General features: G+C 34.9%; 1 protein-coding gene across 1 annotated transcript; it reads right to left on the bottom strand.

The window, feature by feature from the left end:
* Positions 1-2,619: 2,619 nt before the first annotated feature.
* LOC145276609 (uncharacterized) lies at positions 2,620-24,011 on the bottom strand. Its single transcript, XM_080127803.1, has 2 exons — positions 20,441-24,011; positions 2,620-2,690 (listed from the first exon to the last, which is right to left on the bottom strand). Exons 1-2 carry the CDS (start codon positions 24,009-24,011, stop codon positions 2,620-2,622), a joined length of 3,642 nt encoding a protein of 1,213 aa, XP_079983929.1.
* Positions 24,012-25,261: the final 1,250 nt, after the last annotated feature.

Genomic DNA, 25,261 nt, shown 5'->3' with positions numbered 1-25,261 from the left:
TAGGATGTAGTGTTTACCTGATGTATGCAATGATGAATTATAATCTAATATAAATACTAGTATAGACAGTTTAATCCTAACTGAATGAAAAAGCTCAATGCTCAATAGAGAGTAGAACTTATTATAAGAGAAAGAAAATTAAAACTGTAAGTTGAACTTTACAATCAAAATTTATTGTTCGACTGAATATTCAAAACAACAATTTACAAAGTCCTTATTCAAGGGAGTTTCAACGAATGCTATTCTTCTCATCAGACGACATATTTCTTTCTGATGAGAAGACTATATATATATATTCTGAAAAGAATATATATATATATATTCTGAAGAGAATATATATATATATATATATATATATATATATATAGATAGATCATAAAATACTAATTCACACTTTGTCAATTTCTCTTATTAAATAACTAAAACTGGTGGTTGTGGGAAATGCTTGTAGACAAATACTAGACTTGTTGATATAAGCTAAATAATCTATCTCTCTCTCTCTCTCTCTCTCTCTCTATATATATATATATATATATATATATATATATATATATATATATATATATATATATATATATATATATAAGTGAACGTGTCTGTCTGTGTGTGTCTGTGTGTCTGTGTATATTTCCCTACGCAATAGCTCTATAAATTTTCAGTTTGCATACTCGAAATTTGACATACAGGGTACTGAGATTTTGGAAAATCTTTGTAATCCGTTTCCGGCCAGAAAGTTGCTGTTAAGGGGTCAAAATTCAACGATTTGACCTTTGATCACTCTATCAAACTCCTCTGTCATTTTTTGGTATACATAATTGAAATTTTAGATATAGGTTACTTGGACATCGATCTAACTTAATAACTTGATTTGAGCCCAAAACAATAAATGTGAAGGGGTGATAATACGGGTCAAATTTATTTTTAAAAAATTGATCTCTGCAGTCTCTATCAAATTACTCAGACAATTTCCGGTCGAAACATTTGAGATTTTACATAAAGGATATTCAGAGATAGCGTAATCTTTTTAAGTGGTTTGGATCGAAAATTTGAGCTATCAATATATAAATGTATGCATGTGTGTTTGCATGTCTGCGTCAACTTTCGACAGAGGCGACGGATTTTCACAAGATCAGTATCATTTGAATCCCGACCCTTCAGACGACAAATACTGAAAAATTGGCTAAAAACATTAATTTCTTCACCCTCAACTGGGCACTTTTTTACAGGGAGGAGTCGCTTTTTCGCCGATATTTTCGAAAGTCATTTTTTCTCTCTTTTCGATTGGCTAGCCTTAATATAAATTTACGTCACTCCTGGTTTTACATCAAAGACGTCAGGTTTTTTTCCCGTTCTTTTCCTCCTTCACGGTACGGGTTCGAGCCTGCCTTCCTGCTATCACTTTTTTTTTGCCCAACACATACCTCCAAACACCCGGGCAACGCCGTGCACCTATGCTAGTATATATATATATATATATATATATATATATTATCACGGCATAATCACGTTGACACACCGGTTCCCGCTGGATCACCGAAGTTTAGCAACGTTGAGCCTGGTCTGTATTAAACGGGTGACCATTTGGGACTTCCAGGTGATGTATGTACTCTCCGCTTATCTCGGCATTGTTTCCAGTCGCACTGGTCATCTCCTTGCCACTGGACCCAAACAGTCGATTCAGAAGAGATGTGGTTAGGAACTGCGCAATCCTTGCCTCACAATAACACGCGCAACTGCCCCTACAGGGGTATCCTTTGTCTTTCGAGACTGAACGGAGGCATTGATTGATATATATATAGTAAAGGAAGTCAATCAGATTACGCAACTTCTGTCATCGATATGTTTTCTAATAAAATACATATAACCAGTCTATCTTGGTTCTTTAGAATTATTAAATGCTATTCAATCTGGCCCGTTTAAAAAAAAAACGCTTTACCCGATGGAAATACTTTTCTGAGGTGTGCCATTATTGTGATCTGCAACAAATTTAAAATAAAATAAACACCATATTTGTGATCAGCCACAAATTTAACAAACGATACTACAGTTGCAAAAGTATAAATTTCTTGACTTACTACTAATAAATAACTGTGAAGTAATATTATATTTTCATTTATATAGAAAGAGGCGTATAATCATGTCTTGTAAACTTCTATGCTGCACCGCGTGACACACACACACACACACACTCATATGTGTGTGTGTGTGTGTGTGTGCGCGCGTTTAGTTATTCACATATAGGTCTTCTAGCGTTTTACGACTCATTAACGTGCCTAGGTGAGTAGCAAAACTGATATGTGTAATATTCGAAACCCGGACCACTGACGAAAATAAATATACTAAACGTTATTAAATGCTTTGGTTTACTTAACTAAAGTAATGCCACTGCTCTGTATTTTTTCTGAGAACGATTCAGTTTGGTGTATTTCTTCGGTAGTAAAAGAATTTAATGATTTCTCTACTTGACAAAATTCAGTTTTCGGTGCAATGATAATAAATGAGCTTTGAAATATATAAAAAATAATTTAAGTTCGGTATTATGTTTTCAACTGAAAAAACTCAATTTAACGGCTATAGCAGTAGTTATGATTTTTTTCCACTAACTCTAATCCGAGAAAATCACATGTAATCGACTAAATAAACTGATAATTCTTCGCCCACCTTCAAAAAGCAAGCAGCAGATTTAACTCCTATAGTAAAACAAAAAGAATTTATTTAACTACACTAAAACGCAAGACTCGTCCGGAAACGGGGGATTATTTTACATTGAATTCATATCCGGAAATTTCTTCCACTTATAAATTCTAAGATAGTTGCCGTTTTTTTTTCTTCTTTTTTTTTTGTCCAAATTTCAAACATAATCACCTAAAAATGTGTAATTGATTTTTCTTATTTAGCGGAAGATTTTAATCTATAATTATACCAAATATGGATCTATTTTCTTTTTCGTAAGTTGAACAGATTAGTGCTACTAACCTTTTGTTTTTATTCATCAATTAGAATATGGGTTTGTAAAACTTAATAAACTGGTTGTTAAAGTTTACAAATGATGACTTTAACTTCGCTAATTTAAATGAGTATGTTTTTCAAAGAAAACGTAAAAACTGCAAAAAGAAGGAGAGGAAGAGAGAAGGAAGGCGAAAGAACGAGTCAAACACCTCTCCCCCACTCCCTTTTCTCTTCACTCGTAGTGAGTGCAGCTTGTTTATCTTGAGTCATTTATCTCATTTATTTGTTAAATAATCTAAATTAATTATTGTGAATATCGATGAAGCTATTCCATATATAATGACAATGCAATTCCAAATTAATAACAATGAACATTAATTTATTACAAGATGTTTTAAATATAATTATGCAAATTCTATTGCCATGAAACAATCCCTCAGGGTATCAGCTCCTCTTTTGAAGACAGTGTAATATCTGTTAGACTGTCATTAGACCACACATGTATTACCTCTTCCTTTGAGGGGGTAGAGTACGCCAACAATAAATTGCCCCAATCGGTAATTCATCAACATAATATATAACTGGGGTGTCATATTATTGTTAATATTTCGATGTATACATAAATACGTTATATTAAAAGATGTGTTATTTTTACACACCTGTGATATGCTACTTAGTATAATAATACTACTACTAGTTTTTGTTTTTTTTCTTTCACTTCTGCAGGTAATATATCCAGATGAAAATACTGAGGAAGGGGCTCATTTTTTCGTATGACGTAGAGATGGAACAATCTACTATGATGAAAAAAATAGGAAAAAGACAAGCCACGTTCACATTGCCAACTTACATTACTTAAGTCATCACATTGTTTATAAAAAACAGGCAGACACATCCTTCCCAAGCCTAAACAGTAGCATAAATATTAGGACGGGGAAAAAGCCAAATATCCGTGGTGACATTTCGCCAAAAGAACGACTCCACGTGTGACATTTTACTGTAACATTCGCCAACGTCGTTGACTCCTTCCGATTTTTCTTTTCCTTTTTGGGGTGCTATATATATATATATATATATATATATATATATATATATATATATATATATATATATATATATATTCGTTTTGTTTACTATTGAATTTATTTATTTATTTTATCCTGTGTCAATTCGACTTGATTCTCTTTAAAAATCTACTGAACCTTCTCTCATCAATGTGTCGCCCCGGTTTTACCCAGTATATTTCTTCAATGATTTACTGGGTGTTAGGCAAAGTTAGTGCGTTTCTCTCTTTTAAAAACAGACATCGGTCCTATAACCGATTGGGCTAATTTCTTATTGCTCAAATGTGGAGGTAATACTTGTGTGGCAGTCTCCTGAGCTTGGCAGACATTGTGGAACCCAATAGGTTAGAAATTCTTATTTTCTCATACCAGTATTTTATTCGACTTCGTTGTCTAATTGATTTTTGACGCATGAATACAAACGAATAAATCGATAACAGAGCAGATTTCGATTAAATCAGTATACATACGTATATCTGGCCAAATATCATGCGATCATTATGATATATTTCTAAAATATGTGAATTATTGATAAAATATAATACGTTGACAAACAAAGTATCTCTATCTTTATATAGTTAGGTAGATTGATATGTTTATATTTCTTCTAAACTCATTAAGCGGTCATTATGATTCTTTAAACACAACTTTTATGCGTAACTGGTTCAATTGTTGCTTATATTTGGTTTAATTTGGGTTTATGAAAAACAGATTAAATGAGGGTAAAGTCTCTTCATAAAAATTGAGGCTTCACCATTTTTGTGACATTTTATCAACATGTATGAACATAAATTAATAAATATTCCCCAAATTTCATACGACATTCAACATCAATTAAATATGATTCTTTGATTTTCAATTTATTCTTAAAATCCCTTAAGCTTGAGGCTTAATTTTTAAGAATTGAATGAAAATTATATATTGGATGTTGCTCAAAATAAGAATAAAGATTCTAGACATAAATGCTTTGCTGTCTCTAGTTAGGCCAGATTGCACGCTAATATTTTCATGACAGTTGTCTAGATCTTACAAATTCCTTGCTGGTTCATGACAAATTGAAAGGAGATGTGACACTATCATTAGAAACTTGCCCTAAAAGATTAACTCTCTCTCTCTCTCTTTCTCTCTCTCTCTCTCTTTCTCTCTCTCTCTCTCTCTATCTATCTATCTATCCGGTGTGGCGTTTCACAGAACTCCACTTTCTTGAATGTATTGCCTCCATCACGGTTGAGCAACTCCATCTATCCTCTGTATGGTAATAATCCAGAATATGAGAGAGAGGCTACAGGTGCTACAACTTGCCTAAAGATAATCTGGAATTGTTTAAGGCAGTTCATCTCCCTGGACAATTATACATTTTATTCGAGGATTTCATTTTACCTCTCCTGCAACGTGTATTATTTATTTATAATAAATGAGAAGATGTCTTGTTTTTGCCTTTACAATATATCTAAAACCAACAGTTTCTAACGTGGATAAAATTTATTTATTTAAGGAAAGGAAGTGTTTAAATTATTTTTAATGGCAGTTAATAAATTGAAACTATTCATTAAGCATTTTTATTCACAAAGCCCTTGCCGTGACATTGGCGAATTTTACATCCAAATGCTGATCCCTAATATTACTAGCAATAAAGAAGGAAGATAACTCTTTTGTATAAATTATACTAACATAAATTTCTTTTTATATTTATTTAATAGATACTAGATTATTTACATTAAAGCTTATACTGTTATTTCTAGTTACGAAGAAAAAGCCAACATAAATAAACGGAACAATATACACATCATCTTATTTGTCGATAAACACGATGCTTGTCACTATACTTATATTGTTTTATATTTTACATTCAATAAAAATCACGATAAATTTTATTTATTTAATTCTATGAAGTAATCAAATGGATCAGAGATTTATAATTTTTTTTTTCAATTGCCATAAAAATCAAAGTAGATAAGATTAAAATAATATTAACAGAAATGTAAATAGAAGTTATCAACGTATCCCGAAATCATATAATTAAAATAAAAACTTTCTTTGTACAACAACTAAAAATTAGGCACTTATTTTAGATTTTCTATACCTACAACATATCTACAACATATCTACAACATATCTACAACATATCTCAACATATCTCAACCTAGTTGTGTAGCCAACTGCTTGATCCCATTCCATTTTAGATTCTGCGTGTTGGTACAATAAGGGAGACAGAGTTTGCAAGGAATTTTCGAGGCAAGTGGTTGAAGAAAGAAGTTATTCAAGTAGATTTGATTTGAGTTATTCAGAATTTAAGGATCTTTACAGTCAAACGTTGGGTGTTGCTGCCTATCGGGTTAGTCGAACGTTGAAAGGTACAAGCTCAGACAGCCTTTCGAGTATATTCCGTGGAAGTACTTGTAATTAAGTGATGGGATGCAACATTGTAGCGATGTGACAGGAACTTGAGCTTAGTAGACATCGTCGTGGGACCCAATAAGTTAGAAATTCTTGTCTTTTTGTTTTGTTCTGGTTTTGTTTTTGTTTTGTTTTTTTTTTTTCTTCAATTGGGAGAAAGTAGTGCCAACAATACTCCATACATGGGCGAAGTGTATCTTTATAAAGATATATGCGTTGAATGTTTTTATTCCAGTATTCCACCTTCTTTGCAACAAATTTAGCAGTATTTTCTATGTATTTATTCTAAGTTTTGTTGCCAGTGAATGTTAGGCCAAGGGTTTAAACGTCAGACTCTCAGAGAGGATGCTATCTGCTATGAAAATTCGCGGTTGGAAATTTTGTTTATTGTTAAAGGAAAGAAGTTTTATCTCGGTGACATCCATTTTTTACTCCATTCTACTACAAACTTGTTTGTCATTTTCTAAGGAGTCAGTTATTTCTTTAAATATTGTGTGTTTTATCTTCACAAATGGTGAGAATAGAGCACAGTGTTTTTAGCAATGTTTCCATCCAGGACGTGATTGTATCAAGGAGGTCGTATACACAAATTAAAAATAATAAATGTCCAAGTACACTCTCACATTAATGTGATAATGTTTGGATGTTCGGTCACCGAGAACGACCTTAGTTTTTCCTTTAGCTAAGAACTAGCGGGGGTGCCCGGCGTTGTCCAGGTGTTTGAAGGAGTGTGTTGAACAAAAAAAAAAGTGGTAATAGGCAGGCTCAAACCAATACTGTGAAGGAGGAAAAGAAAGTGAAAAATAGAAATGTGACGTGTTAGCTGTTGCACCCATCGCCAAACCGGAAGTGATGTAGATTTACATTAAGGCTAGACAATAGAAAAGAGGGGATGACTTTTGAAAATATCAGCAAAAAAGTGCCCTTTCCCTGTAGAAAAGTGCCCAGTTGAGAGTGAAGAAATTAATGTTTTTGGCCAATTTTTCGATATTTGTCATCCCACGGATTGAGCTTCAAAATTATACCAATCTCACGAAAATCCATTGCCTCTGTCAAAAGTTTTTGTGAGACATACAAACAGAAAGGTGAGATTTATATTATAGAAGACTAGCGGGGGTACCCGGCGTTGCCCGGGTGTTTGGAGGTGTGTGTGGTGCTAAATAAAAAAGAAACCGGGGCGGGGGGGTAAAAGTTGGTAGGATTGAACCCGAAGCCCTGAGGCGAAGTTTGAAAATAAAATCGGCCAGCCAGAATGAGTTACTGAAAGATGTTTGAATTTATTTAAGTAAGAACCAACTTGACAGCTGCGTGCACGGAAGTCGGCGAGCGTTACGACAATGACAACGACGTAAGCATTGTTATAAGCGAACTAAAAAAAGAAAACAACGTTAAAACTTAAGTGGGGGGGGTAATCAAAACATCGAAAAAAAAAACACAAAAAAACTAACGTAAGGCAAACGAACGATGTTAAATGTAAATATCGAAAAAAGAAAAAAAAACAGAAAAACGAACACGTGAAAAATGGCTTAAATAAGCCTGTTTCGATACTAAAATTTAAAAAATCTGTGGATACCCGGGTGTTTTTGGGTGTGTAGTTGGAGTAAAGCGAAATAAAAAAAAAAGCAGAAAAATGAACGTTACGTGAAAAATGGCTTAAATAACACTAGTTCAATATTTAAATTTAAAAAATCGAAAAAAAAAGAAGACATCTCACACCACGATTTGAACCCAAAACGTTTAGATAACGAACCAACATGCTAACTAACTGAGCTAATGCGACGTACATGAAATTTAGTCAGTTCTTCATGTAGTTAAAGTAAATCAGGTCATGACGTCATCTGACGCATGTGTAGAACCGGTCGTCGTCATGAGAGGACCGTTTTTGTTGACCTCCCCCCTGTCGAAAATTGTCGATTTCGGGGTGAAAAAATTAACGTTTTTGGCCAATTTTTCGATATTTTTCGAGCGAAGGATGGGGCTTCAATATGATACCGAGTTTGTGAATTTTCGTTGTGTCTGTCGAAAGTTTTTAGCAGACCCACAAACATACACACATACACACATACATACATACATACATACATACATACATACATACATACATACATTTTCGCTTTTATATATATAGACTAGCGAGGGGTACCCGGTGTTGCCCGGGTGTTTTTCGGTGTATGTGAAAAAAACCCGAAAATGTGAAAAAAAAAACAGGTGCCCGTGAAAAAAAAATACGAAGCCTTCACGACGCGCAGTTGGAAAATAGTAAAGTGTTAAAAAAAAACAGGTGCGCGTTTTTGATTGACGTGACGGCGATAGGTATTCAGCAGTAAGCATTTTGTGCGGGACAGTTTTGAATTAGGTGAATAAATCAGTTTGTTTGTTTTTAAAAACCCGCTCCCTGTTTATTAGGAGGAGCGAAATGAAAGCTACAGTCTGATATGACGAAGTCGACATTTAACAAACGTTACTTAGCTCTCTTGAGACAACTGGCTAGAGTCGAGTTTCGCTTTTTTTTATACCGAAAACCGAATGTAACGCGTGCCGATGCGGGAAATGTCGAATAATTAACGTTTGAAAGTCAATAAAATTAAATAGACAGGCGAGCTCCGTGGGTAACTCTGAGATATTACAATTTATAGATGACTAGCAGGGCTACCCGGCGTTGCTCGGGACCATATAAACAATGAAAAAACAAAAGCAGATATTGAACATATGTTTTATTCTTTGGGGAGAGGAATCTTTCATCTCAAGTTTTAGCGTTACAAACAAACATTTGTCTTTTATATATATAGATAATGACAGGTTTTTTTGGGGCCCCCCTCAAAGATAACTGATCAGTTGACCAACTTCTAGTGGTCCGTTTGACGTGAAATTTCGATATTTGTCATCCAGGTGATGGGGCTTCGATATGATACCAAATTTGTCAAGTTTGGTTCCGTCTTTCAAAAGTTTTAGCGTTACAAACAAACATACATACATACACACAGACGTTTGGCTTTTATATATATAGACTAGCAGGGCTACCCGGCGTTGCTCGGGACCGTATAAACAATGAAAAAACAAAAGCAGATATTGAATATATGTTTTATTCTTAGGGGAGAGGAATCTTTCATCTCTATGTATTATTTGTTTTATCTACCCTAGGACTGGTATTGTTCATGTTTTTTCCCTAGCGTAGGTAATTTACAGCATGTATATGAAATTGTTTTACCTTAGGGAGAAGAGAACAGGTAATATACAACATAATGTGTCTATATTACATCCCTGGCAACGCCTAGAAACCAGCTAGAACATGTATTTCAGTCAATCTTTATTACATCCTGGGCTATGCCGGGAAACCAGCTAATCTCTATTTAGTGACTTGACCACCAAAATACCTCCCTAAGTGTGTCCTTTCTTTTGAACTTATTAGATATAGGTATCTAGAAATTTGTGTGAAATTTTGTTGAATGCATTGTTCACTATAATTTTCTTATTGTTCTACACAATATCAACTGTAGCGAAATAACACAGTAAACTTAGTGTAATGTTAGAATAAAGAGCAAAGGAAAAAATTAGAATCATATTCTGTAATTGCAAATCTAAATTTGCTAGCGTGTACCAGTATTTGCCAGGTTGTGGAAATTTGGAATTTATAACATATGTAGTGGCCTTTTCCTAGATACCTATTTTTATAATTGTTTCAGTACATTGCTACAAAATGTGACATTTGTTGGCGTTTGTAAAAAAAGCATGAATTTGCTTATATTCCAAAAAAGAAAATATCAGTGCACAGTATTGAAAGTGTTTGAGATTTAAAAGTCTGTAACATTTCTACTAACTTCATAAGATGTCATGTGAGAAACTGAATTGAATATCAAGACATTATCTGAAGCGTTTTTATTTTGGTGTAACATATGTGTTTACAGTGAACCTTAACTTTTAATAAACAGATTGGTATGCAATGACATAGGCTAAGAATCTTTAACAAAATATATATAAATTGGAAAAATGTGTGAACAAATGAAAAAAAAATGATCCGCTCCACTTGATGACATCAAGCACAGTAATATTTTAGTGAAGAAAATATGAAATTGATGTTCAGTGATTAGTTTGGATGAATGAGAAAATGTAATTGTTTGATGCATAAAAAATAAGTCATTTGCTGTATTTGATATTAAGCAGCAAAAAAATAGTGATTTGAATATTAAGGAAAACATCAAATCAGATTATGTAAAAAAAAAAAGATGAAATTAGAAAATATATATTTTCTGTTTATGAGTTTTGCCAATCAAAATTTTGTGGCAGAAATTGGGTGATTACAATGCAATTTTATTTTGGTAAAATTCTTAAATTATTTCAATGTTTATTATAATTTCTTATTAGTGACTTGTTATCATCAAAATCCGCTCCAAAGAGTGTCCTTTCTTTTATTAGGTATCAGAATAGGTATCCAGATTTCTACTTCTATACAAATATGATATTGTAGTACAGTAAATGGCAAATTGTTTTTCAAGTATTAGTTTGTAACGTTTGTACTGACTTCATCAGATGTCATGTAAGAAACTGAATTCTATGTAAGAAGACTTTATCTAAAGTGTTTTTATTTTGGTATATCATGTGTGATTACACTGTAGTAATTGCGCTGAAATCATGTTAATTACAAATGACAAAAGTTAAATCAATTTCTTATTCAGCTACACAATATAAACTAAAGGAAATCAAATTTGCAAAATAAAAGAAATATGTAGTTATGGGTTAGTTTGGAGTTAGAATAAAAAGCCAACAAAACAGTTAGTTTATATTGTGTAGATTGTTCATTTCTGATAGTATTGAGAGTCGTCAATGAAAATCTTAATTTCTGACAAAATACTGAATGTTTCTCGGATACCCATTCGTAAAAAGTACCTTTTTTGAAAAAAAAAAAAAAAACACTCCCCGGACCACCTTCACCACCTTAAAAAAAAAAAAATTTATTCTTCAAAAAATGTGCACATTGTTAGTGTAAAAAACAGATTCGCACCACTTGATGAAATCAAGCATAGTAATATTTTAGTAAAGAAAATATGAAATTGATTTTCAGTAATTAGTTTGAATGAATATCAGAAAATGTAATTGTTTGATGCCTAAGAAAGAACTCATCTGCTGAATTTGATATTAAGCAGCAAAATATTTCAAAACATAAAATGTGAAACATAACATGAATACTCTCCGTTGTCACTTGAAAACATTGATCTTGGTAGGAAGTTTATTAGATAATGAAATTGTGGTCTTGGTATGGTGTGCTTAATATTATTGTATGCAAAATGTAAAAACAGAAAAGAGGGTACAATCAATATTGAAAAAGTAACATCTGTCACAGAAAATAGTAATTTATAAATGTCAAAAGAAATATTATTCTGTACTTAAAATGCTAAACTTACTGTTAACAATAATTTAAAATGGTGATCAGGATGAGTCCAACAACTTAGTCCTTGAGCTTTCTTATTGGTCATAGTAAAAAGAAATTGTAGTCTTTCAAGTTTGTTGGTCGCATTGGGATTCTTGGAATGTATCAACAGATTTCTGCATATGAATTTTTGTTAATTCCACACAATACAAAATATATATACAAAACAAAGTAAAGCAAAGTATAGGGTTAGTTGTGTCCTCTAATTATCAACCAAGTATATGTATTGATAAAAAGATAAAAGCAATGGAAATATTTATTACAATGTATCAATATTAAATTTTTATCATGAACAACAAATCGAAATTATGATAGATATTTTGTGCTTATACGAAACTGGAATCAAGGATTGTCACCTGTGATTTTATATATGTCAATAGTGCATGCCACTACAAATGATATTAGCCAAATTAAGTTTTGTTTATTTCACCCAATATAAAATATATACACAAAATGCAGTAAACAAAGTTTAGGTTTAGTTAATGATAAGTTTAGGTTCGAGAAATAAGCAAAGAAAAGAAAAAAAGATACATTTGTTTATAGTGTGTAAATTGTAAGTTTGTAAATATTTAAAACTATCCACACTGGTATGTGGAAATTCTAGATACCTATTGTTATAAAGTTCCAATTCATGTTTGATATATCACTCTACATGTTCCCTGTTGCACCCCAAAGATGTAAATGATTATCGAGAAAGTGAAATGAAACAGTATTTGAAATAAAATAAAATAGAAACAAATTCTGATGTTTACTATATAAAACACTGTGTTCAATGGAATTGAGCCTTATACAATATTGGTGGAATAAAAAATTTCATTTTTTTAATTCAATTTAAGAAATGAGCAAAAATTTGATATTTAAAATATTTGGCATGAAGAAAAAGAAATATAAGATAAAAGGTGATAAAGCAGTAAGAATCATGTGCTGAATTCAATTAAAAACAAATATGATTGTCAAAGAAATATCATGAAAATTTTGTAAGTGAAAAAAATTTTTTTTTGATATATTTGGTTTCGAAGTATTAAGAAACATGTACAACTTCATTTTAAAGACAAAACGAAAACTGTACTAATAATAATGACAATGGTGAAAGGAAATTGGAAAAAAATATATCAGAGGTAAAATGTTGGTCACATATACGTTTGTGTGGTATGCATGAAACACGTGTAGAAAATTATATTTTCTGATGCTGAAAGTAAGAAGAGAAACATTGTTAAAAAATGATCTAAAAGGCAATAGTAAAATCCTCATTTTTAGTGAGGGATATGTTGTTTGTTTCAATTGAGAAAGGAAACTTTAATTTATACAATTCGATGTTATAGATCACAAGTTTTATTACAATAAACATTGTGTTCTTTAATTATCAACCAAGTATATTTATTGATAAAAAGAGAAAAGTAATGGACATGTTTATTGTAATTCATCAATATTAAATTGTTATCATGAGAAACCAATGGAAAGCGTGAATGTCATTTGGTGTTTTTGAAAAGCAGCTACCAATGATTGTAACCAGTGATTTTTGTGTATGCCAACAGTGCAAATGTGGTGGTGAAATGAATTTTTGTTTATTCTTCACAATATAAAATATATACACAAAACTAAAACATAATTTACGGTTAGTTAATGATAAGTTTAGGTTAGAGAATTAAGCAAAATTATAGATACCTATTGTTATAAAGCACCAATTCATGTTTGGTATATCAATATACATGTTCCTTGTAGCACCCCAGAGAGGTAAATGAGTGTCAAAAAAATGAAATTCAACATAGTATTTGAAATAAAATGAAAAGGTGCTTGAAAAGTGAAATATGCTGATGTTTACTATCTAAAACATTGCGTTCAATGCAATTGAAACTTATACTATATTGGTGGACTAAGAATTAAAGAAATAAAATTTAAGAAATTAGCAAAAAAATTGATATATAAAATATTTGGCATGAAGAAAAACAAATATAAGACAAAAGGGGAAAAAGCAGTAACAATCATGTGCTGAAGTTCATTGAAAAGTGAAATATGCTGATGTTTACTATATAAAACATTGTGTTCAATGGAATTGAAACTAATACTATATTGGCGGACTATGAATTAAAGAAATAAAATGTAAGAAATGAGACAAAATTTGATATATAAAATCTTTGGCATGAAGAAAAAAAATATAAGACAAAACGGGAAAAAGCAATAACAATCATGTGCTGAAGTCAATTGAAAAAAATAGTTTGTCAAAGAAATAAAAAGAAAATTCTCAGAGTGAAAAAAAAAAAAAAAATGAAATTTTTACAAATCTGATTTTAGTCCTCTAATTATCAACCAAGCATATTTATTGATAAAAAGAGAAAATTAATGGACATGTTTATTATAAATTATAAATATTAAATTGTTATCATGAAAAACCAATGGAAAGCGTGAATGTTATTTGGTGTTTTTGGAAAAATATCAGAGGTAAAATGTTGGTCACATATACGTTTGTGTGTTATGCATGAAACACATGTAGAAAATTATATTTTCTCATGCTGAAAGTAAGAGAAACATAGCTAAAAAATTATGTAAACGCAATAGTAAAATCCTCATTTTTAGGAACATAGTGTGGGGTATGTTGTTTGTTTCAATTGAGAAAGGAAAGTTTAATTTTTAGAATTGGATGTTATAGATCACAAGTTTTATTACAATAAACATTGTGTCCTCTAATTATCAACCAAGTATATTTATTGATAAAAAGAGAAAAGTAATGGAAATGTTTATTAAAATTTATCAATATTAAATTGTTATGAAAAACCAATGGAAAGCGTGTTGGTTAATTGGTGTTCATTAGAAAAAACATCATGGGTTGTCACCAGTGATTTTATTTATGCTAACATTTCGCTGCAAATGTGGTAGCGAAATTTTTTTTTTTTTTTTTTGTTTTTTAATTCTACACAAAATAAAATATATACACAAAACAAAGTAAAAGAAATGTCAGGGTTTGTTAATGATAAGCTTAGAACCAAGAAATAAGCATAGAAAAAGGAAAAGAAAGATACATTTGTTGATATTGTGTCGATTGGTGAATTTGTTGGTTCATTTTGTTTTATGACATATCAACACTATATCAGGTTATTTCATGCCAAATCCAGTGACATTTTTTTCCTTGAATATATTTGTTTATTTAATGTTGGTTTCTATTTAACTCATAATTGGGACCCTAACAGGTACTACCACTCTAGATCAGAGTGGACCTGGTAGCAATAGCAATTAAATGGTGGCTTCACACTTCACAAAGCCCCACGTTTGGATACAGTTTATGGTCATATCCAGGACCTGGTGAATTTGTAAATAATCGAAGCGATCAACACTGGCGAGTTAGAATTCTACATACCTATTGTTATAAAGTACCAATTTATGTTTTACATATCACTCCACAACGTTGCTGCAGAATCCAGACAGGTGAAAGAGTCTCAAGAAACTGAAAAGCTATTTAGTACTCTTAAATAAAATAACATGCATACAGAAATCCTTAGTACCAAGAAATAAGCAAAGAAAAGAAAGATACATATATATCCGTCTCTTAGTTGAAAGAGGGAAGGCTCCCTGGCCTCCCCTCCAGCTTCTGAGAGGAGAAGTTTCTCCGGCTCTCAAATTGGGGGGAGGGGCTTAGCCCGCCCTCAAGGCAAATAGAGTCTGACTGTCTGCCGTATATAAAAAGGCGATTTTAGCTTCTCAGGCGGTATGCCCTGCGTTGACTATTTTTCCTCCACCTATTGACCTTCCCTCCCTGAAGGAGGGAGCCGTGCTACGCAGATTAGGGAAGGGCTGAAGGGGTGATTTGCTTTTTTTTTTACCCCTCGCTATGGGGAGGTGGCAGTCATCCAACCAAAGAAGGAGATCAAGCAGTGAGCATTCTCTCTCCTGCATTAGGGAGGGGGTAGTTTTCTTGTTAAGTGTGCCCGGAGTGGAGTTGGGCAAACTCCCCGCACTTGGGGAGGGGTCAGGACCTTATTCGCACGGAGGAAATAGAGGCCTCAACTGAACTTGGATGGAGTGTAAACCTGTGTTCATGAGACCGGCTGGCTATAGCTATTGATCTCTTTATCTTTTTAAGTTTTGCCATCTGATGATGTGTATAAAAAGGCTCTTTTAGCTTCCCAGGGTGTATACCCTTCGTTGACCATTTATGTTTAAGAGTTTTCCTTACTCCTTCCCTGCCCTGGAATGGGAGGGGAGCTCTTTCCCCCTGTAGGGGGGGGGGGCGGCTTTCTTTTTTGGTTATGTGGGGGAGCCTTACCTCTACTCCACTTAAGGTGGTAGTTCTTTTTTGTAAGGTTGACATACTTTCGGATATTTCTTGAGTTTTTAACAGTAATTTTATCTTGTCCAATGTATTCATTGCGATGGCATGATGGATATTGTATCAGATGTTCAACGTTTAGTTTGTGGGTTCAATTCATGACTGTTCCTAATTTCGTTTCCTTTTAATTTCATTTTTGTCCAATCCAATCTGAAGGAGGCGGATGGTATACCCTCCGTTGTACAGTTATTTGTAAGACTCCCTCCAACATGTATGTAACACAAAGAGTTTTTTCCATGGCGCATTTCGCATTCTTTTCCCTCTGGGAAAAGTTTTGTAATCATGTTTGAATGATAAGTCAGAATTGTTAATGTTGGCTCAGTGTTTTAATCTTATAATCTGTGGAACAAAGAATCAATCAGGTGGGCTGAGCACTCTCCCCACAAAGATGGGATAGGGAAATTTCTTTTATTTGGTTGACTGGAGGGCGGGCTGAGCACTCCCATAAAGTTGGGAGCCGTGGAACTTCTCCTCCCAGAAAGGGGGCCCGGGAAGGCTTCCCTCTCCACATATTTTTTTTTGTGTGTAAGGTTGATCTCTTTCCGAAGGGAGTAAGCGGAACCGACAGAGAGGGGGGGGGAGATCAACCATACAAAAGGATATCTGTCTCTTAGTTGAAAGAGGGAAGGCTCCCTGGCCTCCCCTCCCGCTTCTGAGAGGAGAAGTTTCTCCGGCTCTCAACTTTGGGGGGGGGGGTCGGAGGGCTTAGCCCGCCCTCAAGGCAAATAGAGTCTGACTGTCTGCCGTATATAAATAGGCGATTTTAGCTTGTCGGGCGGTATACCCTGCGTTGACTATTTTTCCTTCTCTCTCTTGCCTTAGGGAGGGGGTAGTTTTCTTTTTAAGTGTGCCTGGAGGGGAGTTGGGCAACCTCCCTGCACTGGGGGGGGGGTCAGGACCTTATTCGCACGGAGGAAATGCAGGCCTGAAGTGAATTTCGGTGTAGTGTACACCTGTGTTTATGAGACCGGCTGGCTATAGCTATTGATCTCTTTATCTTTTTAAGTTTCGCTGTGTGTTGACGCGTATAAAATGACTCTTCTAGCTTCCCAGGGTGTATACCCTTTCGGTGACCATTTATGTTTAAGAGTTTTCCCTGCTCCTTCCCTGCCCCAGAATGAGAGGGGAGCCTTCTTCCCATGGAGGATGGGGCTTTCTTTTTTGGTTATGTGGGGGAGCCTTACCTCTACCCCACTTAAGGGTGTAGTTCTTTTTTGTACGGTTGACATACTTTCAGATATTTCTTGAGTTTTTAACAGTAATTTTATCTTGTCCAATGTATTGCCATGACATGATGGATACTATACCAGAGTTTTAACCTTTAGTTTGTGGGTTCGATTCATGACTGTTCCTAATTTCGTTTCCTTTTAATTTCATTTTTGTCCAATCCAATCTGAAGGAGGTGAGTGGTATACCCTGCGTTGTAAAGTTAATTTTAAGACTCCCTCGCACATGTATGTAACACACAGGGTTTTTCCGTGGCGCATTTCGCATTGTTTTCCTTCTGGGAAACGTTTTGTAATCCTGTTGTTTATATATTTTTCCTTCTGGGAAAAGTTTATTCTTATAATCTGTGGAACAAAGAATCAATCAGACTGTCTGTGTGTGTCGGTGTATATAAGAAGGTGATTTTAGATCCCCAGGGGCTATACCATGTGTTGACCATGTATTTTTAAATATTTTTTCTTTCTACTTCCCTTCCCTTCTGGTGGAAGGAAACTTTTGTTTTATGGTGGCTCAGAAGGTGGGCTGAGCACTCTCCCCACAAAGGTGGGATGGGTAAATTTTTTATTTATTTGGTTGACTGGAGTGCAGGCTGTGCACTCCCCAAAAGGTGGGAGCCGGGGAACTTCTCCCAGAAGGGGGCTCTGGAAGGCTTCCCTCTACCCATATTTTTTTTTTTTGTTTTTGTGTAAGGTTGATCTCTTTCCGGAGGGAGTAAGCGGAACCAACAGGGGGAGGGGGGAGACCAACCATACAAAAGGATATCCCTCTTTTAGGGGAAAAAGAAGGTTCCCTGGCCTCCCCTCCCGCTTCTGAGAGGAGAAGTTTCCCCGGCTCCCACTTTGGGGGTGAGGGAGTGCTTAGCCCGCCCCCAAGGCAAATAGTCTTACTGTCTGCCGTATATAAAAAGACGATTTTAGCTTGTCAGGCGGTATACCCTGCGTTGACTATTTTTCCTCCACCTGTTGACTTTCCCTCCCTGAAGGAGGGAGCCGTGCTACGCAGATTAGGGAAGGGCTGAAGGGGTGATTTGCTTTGTTTTTTTATCCCTCGCTCTAGGGAGGTGACAGTCATCCGACCAACGAAGGAGATGGGGCAGGGAGCCTTCTCTCTCCTGCCTTAGGGAGGGGGTAGTTTTCTTTTTAAGTGTACCCAGAGGGGAGTTGAGCAACCTTCCTGCACTTGGGGGGGGGGGAATCAGGACCTTATTCGCATGGAGGAAATGCAGACCTGAAGTGAATTTCGGTGTAGTGTACACCTGTGTTTATGAGACCAGCTGGCTATAGCTATTGATCTTTTTATCTTTTTAAGTTTCGCTGTGTGTTGATGCGTATAAAAAGAGTCTTCTAGCTCCCAAGGGTGTATACCCTTCGTTGACAATTTATGTTTAAGAGTTTTCCTTGCTCCTTCCCTGCCCCAGAATGGTAGGGGAGCTCCTGTCCCCTGTAGGGCGGGGGGGGGGCTTTCTTTTTTGGTTATGTGGGGGAGCCTTACCTCTACTCCACTTTAGGTGGTAGTTCTTTTTTGTAAGTTTGACATACTTTCAGATATTTCTTGAGTTTTTAACATTAAATTTATCTTGTCCAATGTATTCATTGCCATGGCATGATGGATACTGTACCAGATTTTTAAACTTTAGTTTGTGGGTTCGATTCATTTTTGTCCAATCCAATCTGAAGGAGGATGGTGGTATACCTTGCTTTGTACAGTTAGCTTTAAGACTCCCTCGCACATGTATGTAACGCAAAGGGTTTTTCCATGGCACATTTCGCATTCTTTTCCTTCTGGGCAAAGTTTCGTAATCATCTTTATATATTTTTCCTTCAGGGAAAAGTTTCGTAATCATGTTGTTTATATATTTTTGCTTCAGGGAAAAGTTTCGTAATCATGTTTATATATTTATGCTTCATCTTAATGCTTCAGAATATACAATATTTTTGGTTATTTTATCTGGTGCCAGAATGAAGAGTCCATCAGGGTGTCCAACTCTTGATAGGCCAACATATAGCTGTCCATGAGAAAATACTGGTTTTGACAGGTTGAGCCCAACAACTTTTAGTGACTGTCCTTGTGATTTGTTTATTGTCATTGCAAAACTTAGCTTGACAGGAAATTGCAGCCTTTCAAACTCAAATGGCAATTCTTGTGGTCTCATTGGGATTCTGGGAATGAAGCAGTGTACTCCTGCATACTTACCTGACACAATTGTTGCTTCCAGTACATGAGGCATCATATTCTTTATGGTGAGCCTTGTGCCATTGCAGAGTTTTGGTGGATCAAGATTGCGAAGTAACATTATTGGTGCTCCAAGTTTTAGAAACAGACTATGTGGAGGCGTTCCTGGTGGTTCAAGACTATTAAGAAACTCAGTCGGATAATTTGTTACTTCGTCCTGTGAACAGATTGTATCAACTGAATTGTATAATATGATTTCTCCAGGTAATCTATTCAACAGCCTGCTATTTATTTCATTTACAGATTCATTCTTTGCTGCTAAAATTGCACGGCTACTTAGCCAATTGATATCCGTATGCAAATTATGAAGATCTGGAAAAACTCTCATTATAAATTCCTCTTCTGTTTGAATTGTTGGAAAAGGCAACTGAATCTGGTTATAGGAGTCCTTGTCCAGAAGTCCATTACCCACTTGCAAAAGTTTAGTGGCAAAGTCACCAACAGCATCATCAGCATGTAAATGTACTCGCATGTTTAGTGTTAAACTCATTGTTTTAATATGATGCCATAAATAGGAGTTTTTGAGACATGCATTCATTTGATCAGCTCTGGTTCCTCGAGGAACAATTGGAAGGGTTTGTCTGAAATCACCAGCAAAAACCAAAGTCACTCCACCCATTATTTGTGTGTTATCTTTTAGGTCCTGTAGTGTAGAATCTACTGCTTCCATAGCTTTTTTGTGACTCATTGTTGCTTCATCCCAGATTATTAATTTACAGTTTTGCAGTAGTTTAGCCTTTGCTGAATCTTTTTTAATATTACACAATGGTTTTTCCTGTCTAGTAAGGTCCAATGGGAGAGAAAACATAGAGTGAGCAGTTCTACCACCATCCAAAAGTGTTGCTGCAATTCCACTGGATGCCACTGCAAGAGCAATATTGTTTGTGAGACGAACTTTTGCAAGGAGCAGATTTAACAGGAAAGTTTTGCCAGTTCCACCTGGGGCATCAATAAAGAATGTCGTTCCGTGATCATGATGAATGCTTTCCAAGATGCTCTCGTAAATATTCTTCTGCTCGTCCACAAGCCGAGGTTCATTTTCCTGAATGAATTGGTCATAGGCATCATAGTCATAAGTCTCTTGCTGTATTCTGTGGTTTACATTCATAATATCAGCAGGCTCTGGCATGCCACAATTCGTTAACGTACGGTTAAGTGCTTGTACTCGACGGGATAGGTCAGCAAGAGATAGATTAAATATCTCAGGCGAAAATGCAATTGCCATATTCTCATTTCGCATTTGGGCTTGATGAAGAAAATCTTCGGACATATCAGTTTTAAATTCATTCCAGAGCAAATGTGGTTGTTCAATCTCACAGGCTGTAAGCATAATTGCAAATAATTGTCTAATTTGATTGGCGATTTGTGAGACTGATGCTTCTTGTAAAGTTTTCCGCCAGTGTTCATCGTCTTTCAAAAGTCCACGTACAGCACATGCTTCTTGGTATGTTGTACACAGTCCAACTTCAAAGCGTCGGAGATCCTCAAAAGATGTTGGTCCACGAATAGTATGGAGAAGCAATCGTAAATAAAAGCATTCTCTGTTATTAGGATGCACAATATAAACACGGCCAATAGCGTCAGATGCTTTGATGTCATGACCTGGCACAATTTGTCCTTGCTTACGACGAAGCCACTTTTTTTGCTTACTCCAGGTATAATATGTAGGAATTTCAGTATACATGAGAGATCTAGCGAAATCATCTTCTTGGCATAGTTTAAAAAATGCAGTTAAGGTTGTTTCTGGTGGTGTCTGCGCCAAATTATGTGCAGTCTCTTCATTGAAATAAACTCTCTGTCCATTCTCAACATGTACTGCTAAATGTACAACGGTTGGAAATCGTTGGTGGATTTCAAATCCAAAGATCCTCCATATTGCTTCATTACTGGAGATGTATCTTCCTGTCTGATAAAACTTTATTTCATCCCTTGCACCCTCATCACCAATACTGAATGTTGCCATGTCACTACCCTTGTTTATGTATTTTGTTATGTACTTAAGGGCTTTGATGGAGTTGCAAAATTCCACATTGATATGTGCCTTCAGAATTTTACATAATAAACTATTATAAGGCACTATCCATCGATTGTCCACGGTTGTTATTTGTCCTCTAACAACTAAGGTTGTTGATTCGCCTCCATTTTCTGGTGAACGTCTGCGATAAAGAGGATAGCCATTATTGTCAGTCTGTGTTTCTCCAATAAAAGGCTTTGGATATCTTCTGGAGCATTTACGATCTTCCATACAGGGTGACGCTGGATTTAAGACTCCACATGGTCCATGGATTAATTGAGTTTTTATTATTTCGAAAAGTTCTGGATCCGTAGTTTCATTTGGCAGTTCAGCCGAAATTATTTTGTCTATATCATCAGCATTAATATTATCTTTACACCAAATCAGGGTGTGAGAGTGCGGAAGGCCTCTCTTTTGCCACTCAATCGTAGTTATATAAGCACTAAGTTCACCAAAAATTCGTCCTTCTTTGAGAAGCCAGAGGAGTTTCTTTTGTTTTTCATGGAACACTCGAGCAATCAAATCATGGCGATCCTTGGCTTTTTGATGTGGAAAAAGTTCATTAGTAATTTCACTCCACTTTGGATTACATGTGAATGTGATGAAAAGATCAGCTCGTCCAAATTTTCTTACATAAGTCATTGCATCTTGAGTCCGTTGTTGCATATATCGTGGTCCTCCTGTATAACTGGAAGGCAAGATAACTGGTTGTCCAATATTTCTCGGGTCACCATCACAATTCATAGCATCTTGCAGATGGATATATTCTTCCACCCTTAATTTTTTTTGATTTTTTCGTATAAAATGTAATCTTTCAGTTTCTATTTTTGCATACATATCCACCATGAACTGACTGGTCACTTCTTTTAAAGATAATACATGATTGAATCCATCTCGCACCATAAAATGAAATGCATAAAAACACTTAGATGTTACAGATCGAGTTGTATTGAGACCTGTTTGTGGATTCCTCTGCCACAGCTGAAAATGATATCCATCTTGTCCATTCCAGAACATAAGTGGGTATTGGAGTGCATCATAAGCTCTATGAGTTTCTGGAATACGACGCAGTTGTCCACTTCTTAATTGCAAAACAATGTCCCTGTATTCATGTTGTTCACCCACCATTATGATTGCAACTTCATCGGCCGTAGGTGCATTGTATCTTCGTGCATGTTCTGATGGTGGACGTTTGTCTGCTTTGATGATGACTTTATGATTACGACTATGTTGCATCTGTTCAATTGCATATTTCAAAATTCCAACATATTTATGGTGTTGGTGAAGCATGTTCTGCAACTCCATGACAATCTCCAAGTCTAATCCACCTTGCACATTCGTGCATCTTTGCTGTGCTTCTGATTCGTTGCCACCCATAAAATAAACCTGCACAAATTCATGAGAATGTCCGGGTAATGGAAGCAGATCACCCATCAAGTGATAACACTGACCTTGTATTTTGTAAGTGGTAAAGAATGCAAAGTCAGTAACATTTCTAGAAGCTCCAAAAGATGTCATTTGAAAGGCAGAGTTGTATTTTAGAAGACTTTTTCTGAATTGTTTCGCTTTTGTTGTATCCTGTGTCAGTAAAGTTTTCAGAACTTCTGGAGGATCTTGTATTTTTGGCAAATTGATTTTACCTCCCAAGCAACACAAACCAGGTCTTTCAGCAATCCATTTTTTGGCACCACAATGTCCACAAATGTTGTCCATTTCCCCAATTATTACTTTCGGGTCAGTGTTATAATGTTTCTCTGCATCATAAAAAAATGCTTCCATCAGCCAATTAATATGTCTCTCGTGTCTTAGATTCGTTCTGCGTGTTGACTGATAGGTTCGATCAGCCATTCTCCTATTCTGTTGTATTTCTTGTGTCATTTGTGATCTTACTGTAGCCATGTGACTGCTATTAGCCATTAAACGAATTTCTCTTTCGTCTTCAGTTTCATTTTCTCTCATTGCAGCAATGCGGCTGTTATTAGCCATTAGACGAATTTCTCTTTCGTCTTCAGTTTCATTTTCTCTCATTGCAGCAATGCGGCTGCTATTAGCCATTAGACGAATTTCTCTTTCGTCTTCAGTTTCATTTTCTCTCATTGCAGCAATGCGGCTGCTATTAGCCATTAGTCGAATTTCTCTTTCGTCTTCAGTTTCATTTTCTCTCATTGCAGCAATGCGGCTGCTATTAGCCATTAAACGAATTTCTCTTTCGTCTTCAGTATTATTTTCTCTCATTGCAGCAATGCGGTTGCTATTAGCCATTAGTCGAATTTCTGTTTCGTCTTCAGTTTCATTTTCTCTTATTGTAGCCATGCGACTACTGCTAGCAGTCAAACGTGTTTGTCTGTCGGCCACACTTTCATGTTCTCTTTTGTTTGCCATCCTGATTCGATTAAACATCAAGCGTTCTTCTCGAGCTTCTGCACTTTCTTCCGACCGCCTTCGTTTCTGTTCACGCGCTGCTGCTGCTGCTCTTCCATATGATGATGCTGATGATCTCCTAGGCATTTTTTGTTTTTTTTTCAATATAAAAACGTTTCTTATAAGAAATGTACGTTTAATAATACAATAATAAAAGTGAAATGTAGCAACAAAATTGTTAACGTAAAAAGCAAAGTCAAATTAACAAATAAAACTTTTATAATAAAAATGCTTATATATTTGTAACTGTTTCTATTCAAGATGGCAAAGATTGTGCAAACTGCAACGAAAAAGGAAAAAATGTATACATGTTTAGTAGAATGCATTAGCAAATGTGGGAGAGGGGTGCATTCTGTTATAGGTTTTCAGGGATGCTTAAAATGAATATCACATTTAAATATAATGCAGATAAGTAGTTTTCATAAAATAAATATATTTCTTTACTGCGAATAATAATTTTAATGTGTAAATTAAACATAAAATGATAACATATTTTCTGGCCACCAAGTTGGGGGGGAGGCAATTATGAGTATTTTGGGCTGAAAGTATTTTTTATTTGTTTCAATTAAACAAAGGTCTCAATTGTTTTGTAATTCAAACACAAGTGTTGTCATGCGGCGAATATTTAAAAATATGATTTTTAATTGTGTATGTTCTAAGAATATTTAATAAAGTTTACTGTAAAATCTGAAAAAGAAATAAATAAATGTTGCCAGAAACTAATGCTAAACGAAATGTTATACTAAAAGTTTTATTATAAATAAGAGTTTATTTGTTTGTGTACGAAGATTGTATCATTTGAAGTTAACGGTAAAAGTCAATATCTATTAATGCTGTGTATAAAAATTATATTATAAACTCATCACAATAATAATTATAAAAATAGGGTTTGTATTACAGTACACAGATTCGAAAAAGTTGTCAAAAAACAAATATATAACAAATAAATGTTATCAAAGGCAAGATAAGTTACTTTTCTGCCAAACTGGATAAATATGTTTGTGTTTTTATTCAATGTAACATGTTTATTCAGCTCGAAAAACACAGTGTTTACCGATGTATTCTAAAATTCAAGATGGCGTTTCACACCCTTAGTATGGAAAAATGTGTTATAAATAAAAACCTATATAAAATACTATAAAAAACCTGCCGAATATATGTCAACCTATGTCACGGTAACATATATTGAGCGAGTTTTTAACAGTATTTTA

Source organism: Euprymna scolopes, chromosome 5 (assembly GCF_053919585.1).
Source record: "Euprymna scolopes isolate OS-2025 chromosome 5, ASM5391958v1, whole genome shotgun sequence".
Lineage (NCBI taxonomy): Eukaryota > Metazoa > Mollusca > Cephalopoda > Sepiida > Sepiolidae > Euprymna > Euprymna scolopes.
Note: the sequence above shows the minus strand (reverse complement) of the source record. Positions and strands in the feature narration are given on the sequence as shown.